This window comes from Acipenser ruthenus, chromosome 1 (genome assembly GCF_902713425.1).
Source record: "Acipenser ruthenus chromosome 1, fAciRut3.2 maternal haplotype, whole genome shotgun sequence".
NCBI lineage: Eukaryota > Metazoa > Chordata > Actinopteri > Acipenseriformes > Acipenseridae > Acipenser > Acipenser ruthenus.
This window is the reverse complement of record NC_081189.1, coordinates 63,362,237-63,374,655: the sequence shown is the minus strand read 5'-3', so window position 1 is coordinate 63,374,655 and position 12,419 is coordinate 63,362,237. Positions and strand designations below refer to the sequence as shown.

General features: G+C 36.3%; 2 protein-coding genes across 3 annotated transcripts; both read right to left on the bottom strand.

Annotated features, from left to right (window-relative positions):
• Nucleotides 1–587: 587 nt before the first annotated feature.
• Nucleotides 588–5,727, bottom strand: LOC117420466 (caspase-7-like). The gene is made up of 6 exons (XM_034033911.3): nucleotides 5,539–5,727; nucleotides 4,906–5,072; nucleotides 3,971–4,099; nucleotides 3,340–3,515; nucleotides 2,526–2,643; nucleotides 588–1,403 (listed from the first exon to the last, which is right to left on the bottom strand). The coding sequence occupies exons 2-6, from the start codon at nucleotides 5,027–5,029 to the stop codon at nucleotides 1,174–1,176; spliced, it is 777 nt and encodes a 258-aa protein (XP_033889802.3). The 5' UTR covers nucleotides 5,030–5,072; nucleotides 5,539–5,727; the 3' UTR covers nucleotides 588–1,173.
• A 1,551-nt stretch (nucleotides 5,728–7,278) lies between these two features.
• Nucleotides 7,279–12,419, bottom strand: LOC117420663 (caspase-7-like). 2 transcript variants are annotated; one of them, XM_034034185.3, is made up of 6 exons: nucleotides 12,276–12,419; nucleotides 9,971–10,106; nucleotides 9,451–9,579; nucleotides 8,793–8,968; nucleotides 8,483–8,600; nucleotides 7,279–7,856 (listed from the first exon to the last, which is right to left on the bottom strand). In XM_034034185.3, exons 2-6 carry the CDS (start codon nucleotides 10,062–10,064, stop codon nucleotides 7,633–7,635), a joined length of 741 nt encoding a protein of 246 aa, XP_033890076.1. In that variant the 5' UTR covers nucleotides 10,065–10,106; nucleotides 12,276–12,419; the 3' UTR covers nucleotides 7,279–7,632. The 2 variants fall into 2 exon arrangements, with proteins under 2 accessions (XP_033890076.1, XP_058883326.1); XM_059027343.1 differs by lacking the exon at nucleotides 12,276–12,419 and adding an exon at nucleotides 10,540–10,601.

The window sequence follows — 12,419 nt, the reverse complement described above, 5'->3', positions numbered from 1 at the left end:
ATGGCGCTATTTTGCTTCCACTGGTCCTGGGGCCCTTGTTAAGGTCAATGGCATCCTGAACTCTACCCAGTACCAGGACATTTTAGCCAAAAACCTGGTTGCCTCTGCCAGGAGGCTGAAACTTGGTCGCAAGTGGGTCTTCCAGCAAGACAATGACCCCAAGCACACATCAAAATCCACAAAGAAATGCTTAATTGACCACAAAATCAACATTTTGCAATGGCCATCTCAGTCTCCGGACTTGAACCCCATTGAAAACCTGTGGTTTCAATTGAAGAGGGCAGTCCATAAGCGCAGACCGAAGGATATCAAGGATCTGGAAAGATTCTGTATGGAGGAATGGTCTAAGATCCCTCCCAATGTGTTCTCCAATCTCATTAAACATTATAGAAAAAGACTCAGTACTGTTATCCTTGCAAGGGGAGGGTGCACAATGTACTGAAAACAAGGGTGCCAATAATTGTGACACTTCATTTTTTTTTAAAATAAATTTATAATTTGAGAAATGTGTACTTTTGGTTGATTCCATTGAATCATTAATAAAGTCAAATATATTCCACATGTTGGAAAATTACAATATAGCTCAGTACTGGTATTCTTTATTTTATACAGTCTTTTTTTCTCATCTTTTTTCTCAAGGGTGCCAATAATTTTGGAGGTGACTGTATATAACAGTAGGGTCAAAGACATTTACAGAACTCTATGGGGCAAGCTTGCTGAGGAAACTCATCCTATTGCTGTGCCTCACTATGCAGAGAACTCACAAACAAACAGAGAGCAGACAAGGTTAGAACATCGAAAGCAGTCTGTTCATTAAAATGTAAATCAGCTTTGTTCTAGATCTCCCAGACACTCCAGGCACAGGCATTCCAACCAACTACGCACTCCCTTATAAAAGTTTACCATAGTAAAAGCATAGCAAAGTGTAATAAAGCCCAGAGAGGTATGGTAATGCATGGTTAAGTATACCATTTAAAAAGCATGGGAAAACTGCTAAATTACCATACAGATTTACCTTGATAAACTTATATAAATATAAAATAAATAAAGGAAACTTCAGTCATTTAATATTTGTATCATACTGTATATATTGTTACTTAAAATAAATATTTTTAGTATTGTAATCCTATCACTGTTACTGTAATTGCATTTTTGATTTGTGAAAGGGTGGTTTTATTTGACAAAATACAGTTCCTTTGTTAGCCTGGACATAATACATGGCATTTGTTTTTTTGCATTGGAGTGATCGTCAGGTGTAGCAGACTGAAAATGCATCGCCACCGAATGATTAACCCTTGTGAGGATCTTCATTAGCTCAAGCTCCTTGTAGTGCTTGTTTAGCATTTCACAAAGGGTCCCGATGAAAACCGAACCAGAAACTTGGTTTCTCCAAGAGTAATATCCTGAAAGAAGTAAATGCAAAACACTTTAAATAAGAAACCAAATACTCTTCTTCTTATGTTCATCAAACTATGACAATGTTTGGTAGATTTAGTAGATTTAGGATTTTTGATACAATTTCAGCTCCCCTGAACTAGACTGACTGAGAAGAAAAGCAGGTCTTTGTTATGAGTGTATCTAGGGTTCTAGGCTGATCAGCAAACAGGACATGTCTTACATACTCATAGAGCTAAATGTAGAACACCCCTGCCAAGCAGCTGCTCACCAAAACATTAGTGACCAGGAAAGGGTGAGCCAAAATAGTCCCTGTTGCTAGTCTGCAGGGTATACTGTATAATAGACTTACATACATCTAGGGGTCCTTGCTGCATGGAGACTTGCCAAACTCTTTAAAAGCTTTGTATTAAAAACTGCTATGGAGATCCCCCTGCCAACCAGTGGGAAAGTGAAACTTTCATTAGGCCTCGTCAAAAAGGTCCTGTTTCTTCGGTTGCTTCTATCCAGCTTCACCACTATACGGTTCACATTCATTAAGTATCATACATTAGGCAGCATCTGTGTGTCCACCAACATGTGCTTCCAAGTAAACAACAGAAGCATACAGAATGTACAGATGGGTTCCCTCATATATTCAGTGTTGGGGAGTAACACATTACAAATAACACATTACTGTGATCTTATGACATTTTTCAGTATCTTGTAACTGTAATGGTTCCTATTTCAGACAGATAACTAAGTTTGGTAATGGATTATATTTTATGTAAAAAAATAATGTAGTTACTTTCGGTTACGTTTAGAAAAAAGGACTACAGTTAGTGCATAACATGGAAATCAGAAAGCGCTTCAGCAGTGCAGGTCAAACCTTATGCATTTCACATGAACACACTTTTCATATCATCATTTTGATAGAAAATTGTATCACAGGAGAGAACAAGTGGGTTTGATGGCTGGATCTTCAAAGAACATTTCGAGTTGCAGTCCAGCTGCTGTGCCTGCAAACTGTAACCAGTAAAATAATTCCAAGTAATAAGATATTGTAACTAGTTTTTTTTTTATTAGTAACTTGTAATGAAGGGATTGCTTTTTAAAAGTAACTTCCCCAGCATTGTACTGTATATCTCTACCTGAAGCTGTGGAATGTACACACAAGAAGTCAGCTTCTGGTGTTTCATGTATTTCAGTGGTTTCCTGTATTGCTGAGTCTGTCTCAATGCCTGAATCGTATTCCTTTCCCCTGCAGGCCTGGTAAGATGAGAAGGATGTTAGAAGAGGGTGGCCACAGGTTAATTGTGACAATTTTGGACAATTATTTATTTTTTTAACACAGATACATTTTACCTGTGTCTTTCCTTTTAGTGATGCAGGACTAGAAGGACCAAAATTCACTGTGGCATGTTGAACTGTCATAAACAGACCAAGTGAAGCTTTGCAAATGGAGCCAAATTGTCACCATATGTTATAATGAATGTGCCATCTGGGTAATTCTTGTGCTGACTTCTCTCAAGACTATAGTGTACAAGTCTACATTATACAAAAACAGACTGTGGATGAGGCTTCAATAGCAAACTATTTCAGCCAGGTAAAAGACATTGGGTTATATGTCCATTGTCAGCCACTTCTAATAAAGGAGCTGGTTGAATGAAAAGAGAGGTGGTAAACATGTCATAAAATGTTAACATGGTACAGCAACAACGGTTTTAATCACATAACAGAAAATCATGAAAGTTCAGCCAGTGCATGGGTTCTAAATGCTGGGGTCAGACTGACACCACTGAAAGCTATTTGTATCTTCCCTTTATACGTCATGAATCCCACATACTGTAAAATGAACTGTCTCATTTCCCAGCTGCTGGTAAGTGTATAAAAAAGCCCATCATTTTGTTATACATTTTGTAATATGAGTATGTGTTTGTGGAATACTGCTAAGCACAACTGTACCTGTATAAAGAACAGTTTTGGTTTCCCAAACAAGCTTTGACACCTTTCACCTGTGAAGAGACTGGCTAGCAGCCTTATTTTAATCTCTGTATCTGTTCCAGAAATGTGCCCCTCTCTTCCATGGCTTAGAAGCACACAGGCAAAACATGCCAGTTCTCTGTGGTCCTCTTTGGCAACTAGGATCAAACAAAAGACACAGCCATGTAAAGTGATGTTAATGTGTACTTCTGGTAAACTTATTTTCCAGTAAGAACATGACTTGCACTGTTACATTGTGGTAAAAGCAAGTGCTTGTTCCAGAAGTCTGAGATTTCTTAGTCATTGCTGTTTGTCAGAATTGCAGTATTTAGAGAGTAGCAAAAAAATAGCTCCTATCATTAATGTTTTGAACAGCTGATTGTTTTCAACAATTAGTTTCATATAAAATGTCTATTCAGTAGCCACTTTCTTCAGTTATTTAGCAGTGGGAATAACTGAGTTATGTATTGCGTACTTGTAAACTAGATAGCTGATAGTTACAGCTGTGATAAAATATTTTTCAGTTTCCGATAAACTAAATTACTATTTTCCACTTAGTGCCTGTTGTCTTTAATTATAAACATCAGATATTGTTGATATATTCTGTATATACCTGTCTCTAGGAGTTCATACATTTTATTAGCTGTAAGGTCCTTCGCAACCTCCACCTTAAACCCCAGTGCTCCGAAGGTAGCTTCCAACTTTCTCGCATCTTCATCTGTGCCATGCCGTTTAAACGTGCCTTAGAAGTTACCCAAAACAGAACACTAGCATTGTACAACGATATACATAATTAACATAAAGACAGGAATTGTAGAGATATTAGTAGTTTTTTTCACTTGCATGAAATCTTTAGTTGTAAAATTTGAATGTCATGTCTACTGTGCTTTGTTGCAGGCTCTTAGCAGTGCAGCTTATGGAGTATTGTTGGTCTGCTGATAGTGTTGGCTGGGTAGGATTATTGTTCTTTTAAACTAAGTAGTCCATGTTACCTAAAAATGAGGTTTGAGTCAGGTTTGTATTTGCATGAGGTTGTGTAAAATTGATTCATACAATTTAATACAATACTGTTTTGAAAATATTTGTGTGGTTATTTGAATGTGCAGGTAATTTACTTGAAAATAAAATTACCTCAAGTAACCGCTTTTGACGTAGCACAGTTTTGCACAGAGATTTTAACAGAATCATATTGTCCAAGAATCTTGGAGCCACTGACTCATTGTGTGACCCTGAGCAAGTCACTTAACCTCCTTGTGCTCTGTCTTTCGGGTGAGACGTAATTGTAAGTGACTCTGCAGCTGATGCATAGTTCACACACCCTAGTCTCTGTAAGTCGCCTTGGATAAAGGTGTCTGCTAAATAAACTAATAATAATAATAATAATTAAACTGAATGGCAAATAAGCATTTCTTTATATTCTACACTACTACTGATAAATTGGGTATCATTTATTTTTTTAGTGATGTACTGAAGAAAAAAGTAATACTGGAATCTATATCAAATCTATAAGAAATAAATAATAATAATAATAATAATATCAACACTCACCTTGGACATTCTCATTGTTAATTATGATGCATTTCCCAATGTTCTTATGGTCCATGTTGTACTGGTAAGTACAAGGATCTTCTGTTTTTTGTTCACAGCTCAAGGTATTTTTGCCTTCATTCATGGTGTTTTGTTCATCACTCACAGTATCAATGAAATGCTGGTGGCTGCCATATAAAAACGTACAGGAAAAACAATCACTAGCAAATGGTCTTGTCATCTTTAATTTCAATATGTTTTTTGATGCAGTATTCTGCTTTTGTTTTTTTAATGTTGGTGCTTGTGTATTCTAGTGGTCGTGCACCATGAAGAATAAAAGTAGGTACTGGCTACAGTCAAGCACAGTGCAGGTGGTCACTTTGCAAAATTGCAAACCCAAATCACTAGGGACCCACAATCAGATTCCAAGTACTAACTTTTTTTTAAGTTCCCAGAATCAGCAACATGATTTTCAAACCCTAATGTATTAATGACAAATTACATATCTCTTGGTATAAACTTTTACTGTGCTAAAATAATTTCAAACACTTAACCACCAACAACTCTTGTACATTTCGATCAATTAAAACATTACTATTATTAATTCCACACAAAGCAAGTGAGTACTATTAAAAAAAAACAAAAAACCCTTACCCTGCTGTTTTACAAATAATCCAGTAAATGCAATGCTGCTTGTGCAAGGAATATTCAGGGAGCCTTATACCAGCACATCGGTTGCTTCTAAAGAACAATAGTATCCTCTGACTTCTCAGCTTAAATGTACAGTAAAGAGGCTACGAAGCACTATTACACTTATTCATAAGGATATCTGCCATGATCCAGGAAAAGGATTTCTGTTCCATGTTAATGATTTACAGAGAAGATTTGAACTACTCTCAAAACAAACAAGCCAAGCCCTCTGATACCCTTTCCGAGGCTTCGTGCTGACATGGTGTGGTGGGGCTGAAGCCCTGTCTCTAAAAATGTATATATTGTGTGTTTTGTTGAAATAATATTTGATATACTTTGAATGTAAGTTTGGCACGGGTGAGGTTAAAATCCCTGTGCAGAATGTGGCTGGGTCTTAATTGATTAATTGATAATAAATTAAGCCCAGCCACAAGGTTTAAAAGAGGAGTCAGATCCTTTGTGGTTTTGGGTTCGTTTAGTTTAGGGAAAAGACTGAGAGCAAAAGTTTTTTTTTTAAATGTTGGTGCTTGTGATTGCGGTGCTTGGGTGTGGGGTTTTGATTTGTATTTTGGATCGGTTTGTTTAAATCTTTGTTTTATTTCATAAAAGTGCGTAGCCGCACTGAACTGCACTCTTCCGCTCTGCTATTTCTGCTGCTGGCCAGCCTTCACTGCAATGCTACTCTACCACACGATTTTTTACAATTATTTTAAATTTATAGATTGATTTCCATTGCCATCTTTGTAACCTACTACTTGGGGTTAATTGTAATGAACTTTGGATCTATAGAGTAAGGTGTGCTATGAGTCACAATTTACTGTTCCTTTCTTGTGTATCTTGAAAGAAAGGTCAACAAAGAGACCAATACTTTACAAAAGGAACACACCTTAATAAACAACGGGAAACTGATTAAGCACCTGCCATACCGGGGGAGGGGGGAGTGGGAGGGGCAATTTTTATTTTACTTTTGTTTCAAACGACTTTCTGTTCTGGCTTTTAAAGTAAGAAAGCACAAATAAATAAAACTGCACACCAATCACTAATACCTGATTATATTGACCAGCCTGTCACAAGCCATCTTTCGAAAGTATATAAATCAAACTCTGTTTCTGTTGGTTTGATATGTTTGTATTAATAATGCTTACCACTCGCTTTCAGCCGTTGTCTTTACAGTTGGTACCCAGCTGTATTCTATGATTCTCTCAACAAGTTCCATTACAGGTGGTGTCCAATGAATATTAATAATTTCATTGCATTGTTTTAAGCTCTGGACATATCGATGATTTACACATATCCATTTTACTACATTTACAAACCATTTGTTCTGATATGACATTCTCTTAATGTTATGCCCCGTGCGATACTTTGTTTTTGTTCATTTTTAGTTTGTACTGGATTTATTAGAATAGCTCACAGACTTATTTTAGAATATTGGGTTATTTTACTGCTAGAATTGCATTTCTAGTATATGCATTTTTTTTTTCATCCAGCAAGTGAATTAATGGAGTTCTTCTGCTTAAACCAATCAAATTTAATATAAATGTAATTACTATTATTATTATTATTATTTATTTATTTATTTATTTATTTTTTTACAGTCTTCCTTCATTGTACGGTCAAGTACAGGACAAAGGCCAAATGTGCAATATTATACTGATAAGGGTAATTAATAATCCAATAAACAAACAAAGGTCATGTTGTCAATTAAAATGTTTTATTATACAACAATTACTCAGAGGTCACTAACATTATTCTATACAATGTTTTTTTGCAAACAGTGCCAAACACTGACAATACTGTACAAGTTCATTTTTTGCGTATAATTTACTTTGCAGAAAACAACATTCCCTGTGCACATACTACCTTGCAGCATTCTATTTTTTTTCAGATTATTTTGTGTAGATCTTGTATGAACAAAAATGACCAGTTTAATAATGATCCATCAGGTTTACAAGTGTTCTCTTTGAGTTTTCCTTGTGACTGGAGAGACAGTAAACTATTTGAACCAATGGGTTACCAACAGATGTTTCCATTCTAGCAAAACAAAATTTGTAAACTTTAGAAATAAAATTCATTAGTTAGTGTGGAAGCAATACATGGTATCTGTTTCTTAGCATTCAAGGCTGGAGTGTTTGAGCAGGACTCAAACCCCAGTGCCACCTTGTAGTTGACACGTGTGAGGATTTTCATAAGCTCCAGCTCCTTGCCATATTTTCCCAGAACACAGCACAGGGATTGGACAAACCAGGAGCCCATGCCGGTATTCCTCCAAGAAAAGTAACCTGCAACAGTAACCTTACAATTAACAGGAGAGGAGACACACCCTTGAAATATAGGGGTTGCACCGAATAGCTGACTAACCACAGGTAATGTGATTGTGAAGCACGTGGTTTCAGATGAACAAAAGTGCTGTTTCTGTTGCAACCCATTAACATTTTAGAAAACGAATAAACAGTTTTAAAGTATAGTGCACAAACAGCATTGTTAAGAAACAGTATGTTCACAAATAGAGCACCAGACATTTTCAAATAGATAATTGTTATATATATATATATATATATATATATATATATATATATATATATATATATATATGCTATTTGTTTTTGTTTTGTATATTTGTTTTAAGATGCAACTAGTCAGCCTATTTGACAATTTTTTTAACTGTAAAATTAGTAGCCAGTCTAACCCTATAACAACATACTGTTGTATTATCCTGTTAATCAGTGGTTTGTAACTTTATTTAGCAGTTCAGTGTAGTGTTTACTATATAAGTAAAATTTGCATTTTGTTCTACTGTTTACTGCATTTCTTTTTATGTAATCTAAATTAAATTAAACTGCCTGGTTTGAACTGAGCTTGTTGTATATTAATTCTCATTAAACTAGCACATATGATTGATATTTACCTGGCACTGTGGAATACGCAAATAAGAAATCAGGTTCTTTAGGGAAATCATTATAATGAGTTTCATCTTCAGCACTGTCTGCTTCAATGCCTGCATCTAGTCCGGATCCTCTGCAAGCCTGACAGTTAACAATTAATATAAACAAAGCACAGGTTAGACAGTCTACATATAAATGAATACAGCTAGAAATAGCTCTGGATTTCCTAAACACAAGAAATTACTACACTGTAGGTTCTGTGTCTTGAGCAATATCAACCTGAACAATTTTCATAATCCAGCAGCTTTTCATGTGAGCTCTTAAAAACAATACCTGTATGAAAAACATTTTTGGCTTTCCAACCAGTGTTGCGCAGTAGTCTGCCCCAAAACAGTTGGTCAGTTTTTTCATTGTGATACAACCGTCCGTTCCGTAGAGCACTCCTTCATCTCCGTGGCTCAGCAGCGCGCACACAAAAGAGGCCTCTTTGCTGTGGTCTTCCTGGGCAACTGAAACAGAAGGAAGACAGAGATTGAAAAGTAGTCCATGACAACATGTTCTTATTAAAAGGATACAGGTATGTACTGGAAAATATCATTTGTATCCTTAATGAAAATACACACTATTTATGTAGAAGACTGAAGATGGATGCTTTGGCCGGTGCATATAATATACTGTACTTCCCAAATCAAAGTACTATCATTTACAGAGGGACCATGTTTTTTTTGCCATTGTAATCTTTCTGGAAAATGTCCTTTGCTTTTCCAATTGCTTTATAATAGAGCCTTAATATCACCTCTCTACAGTTTACACTGGAACCAACCAAGGGCCATGCATTTACACCTGGAATTATTTATTGCTAGGTCCTTGCTTATTTAACATTTTAGCCAATCTTTTTTTAGATTGATTTGTTCTGCCTCACACTGAGGCTGAATGATTCAGCTGATGTACTGGATTTTCTTCCTATAGAGTCCTGCTGAATAACAGTTACCTGCTAGTAAACAGCTCTCAATCTGATTACAAGTCTGGTCATTAAAGACCTTGACATTATAACCCAAGTCTTCAAAAGTTTTCTTAAGATTTTCCCCATCTTTCTCCGTTCCCTTCCGAGAAGACATGCCTGTTAGAAACATATAGATATTGTGATCCCTGCATTGGGGTTTTGATTGAGATATTTCCTTTTAATTTATGAATCAGTAAATCGGAATGATCAATTCAACACAAGTCAATTCATCTTTAAAGCTTATAAATTCTTTAAAGGAGAGATAACCAATATTTAAAATAATTTTAAATCACTTTAGTCTTATACAAAAAAAAAACTCTTGTACTTTGTTCTGATACTTTGTTTTTCAGACAGCTGCTAGATCGATAGCTCAATACAAAAGCAAACAAATACAGTATGTATTGTTATAAAAAAAAGTACAATTTATTTCAGTTTTATATCCATGTAGCAGAAACTGAGGACACACACTTAGATTGTTAGCTTTGCATGGTAGGGACACATACAGTACCTGTCTTTTGCAGAAAGTTCTTGTTGTTAATTATAATACACTTGCCAATGCTTGGGTAAGCCGTATTATATTTGTAGCTAACAATTGGCTCCATTGGGTCTTCTCAGGATTTCTAGAGGGAGGAGCTGGATGTAACCTTTGAGTTTCCAAAATAAAAGTTGCATTTGTTAAATCAGGCGCAGAAGACACAGTGCCAGTTCCAATTGTCAGGTTTTGGAGTGCTGTCCTAATAGTAAATTATATGTTTATAACATTATGTTTTTTATACTTTTTTGCATTAAGGCTAGTATGACAACAATGGTGTCCTCTCAACACCCCTTCATTCAGACTCCGGATTGTCCTTTATCACCAACAACGTTAAGTACAGTCGGCACCGCTTTATTGGGACAATTCGGGAAAAGGAAAAAAAATATCCCAAATAACTGTCTCAATTAAACAAGAGGCAGCTGAGACGACCTGATTCTCAATGAAAAAAAAGAGTGAAATCTTATCAAATTATGATTAAATGTTAAATACATAATTTTAAATATAAGTCAATTTTTTTTTTATCCTAAACAAAATAATCGCACCAGCGATGTTGACACGCCAACAGCAGCCTGAGGAACCACAGGGAGACTCCTCCTTCTGCAAGAGTTCAACGTAGTTTACGCAATTTACGCAAATCATAGGTACTTACTCATTGCACTGTGTTACGCGAACCACCTGGAAGTTGGTTACTTATTCCAGGTTCCTTATTTGCGATGTAGTTGACAAAGCAGCGTGTCGTTTTTTCTGTGTGTTTTAACTCACTTACACATCTTGCTCAATTAATATATTGCCACTATTTAAAAAATAATCACTTCTTTAAAAAAAAAAACGAAAATATTAATAACAAATCTGTATCAGCAGCATAGCGGTACCCTATATTACCCGCTTGTTTTGCCCCATTTACCCCCTTAGACGCCTTGCTCACTAAATATCGAGGTATCCCTAGATAGGTTATCGTCTCCTCTTTGCAAAAACACTAACAATTTTAGTGAGCAAGCCGTACCCCACGAGCAGCAGCACCCCAAAGTGTAGCCCATTATAACCAATACAGAACGCACGGGGGCACGTCTTTTGATGCCCCATTTACCCCCCTTAGACGGCTTGCTCTCTAAATATCCAGCTATCTCTAGATAGGTTATCACTCCCTCTTTGCAAAAACACTAAAGATTTCAGTGAGCAAGCCGTACCCCACCAGCAGCACCCCAAAATGTAGCCCATCATAAACTATACAGAACGCATGGGGGCACGTCTTTTGATGCCCCATTTACCCCCCTTAGACGGCTTGCTCACTAAATATCAAGGTATCCCTAGATAGGTTATCATCTGCTCTTTTCAAAAACACTAACGATTTTAGTGAACAAGCCGTCTAAGGGGAGTAAATGGGTCATCCAATGACGTGCCCCCATGTGTGTGTTCTGTATAGGTTATAATGGGCTATCTAGGGATACCTCGATATTTAGTGAGCAAGGCGTCTAGGTGGGTTAATGGGGCGAAACAAGCCGCTATGCTGCTGATACAGATTTGTTATTAATATTTTCGTTTGTTTTTTTTTAAAGAAGGAGCGATTATTTTTTAAATAGTGGCAATATATTAATTGAGCAAGATGTGTAAGTGAGTTAAAACACACAGAAAAACGACACGCTGTTTTGTCAACTACATCGCAAATAAGGAACCGGGAATAATTAACCAACTTCCAGGTGGTGTTACGCGACCTGTCTTGCTGCGATCTCCGTTCATCATTTGAAAATACTTTATCCCAATAAAACGACATAAATACCAATGGAAGAACCGTCTCCCAGAGTTGTATCCCATTTAAGCAGCAATCCCGATTATCATTATCCCGATTAGTTGGCGCCGACTGTATTAAATACAGTACTGAACTAAACTTCTTATACACAGGTCTGTTGGAAAGTTAATTAATCAACCTCTATCTCCGTTTCAATCTGTATATTACATCAATAAATTATTAGGAATACTGTTTTCTTTATTGTTTTTTTCAAACAAATGTTGCTGAACACATTTTCAAACAAATATCACAAGCGGTTATTTTAAAAGTTCCTTCATGTACCGTAGTTGTTTTTTTTTCTTCACTAATTCTGTTATCAGTTTGTCAAATAAATGGTGAAAGTCGACAGTGGTAAATACTTTGTGAACATGGCCCTTAATCCCGTCAGACTCCGGTACACAACACAAGTCCTGTTCACCCATCCCATATCACTTCACTGTCAACCTTTTAAGATATATTGTTACATTCAAATTAATGTCTCCAACAGTTCACCTTTTAATCTTGGTCCCACTTAGCTTCCTTTTATATATTCCCCGTAGTCCCTCAGACGAAGATGTGATCAACACAAGTTATTTCTTCTTAAATACTAATCTATGTTAATTTTACAATCCAAATCCAAGCCTACAGTAGTTTTAG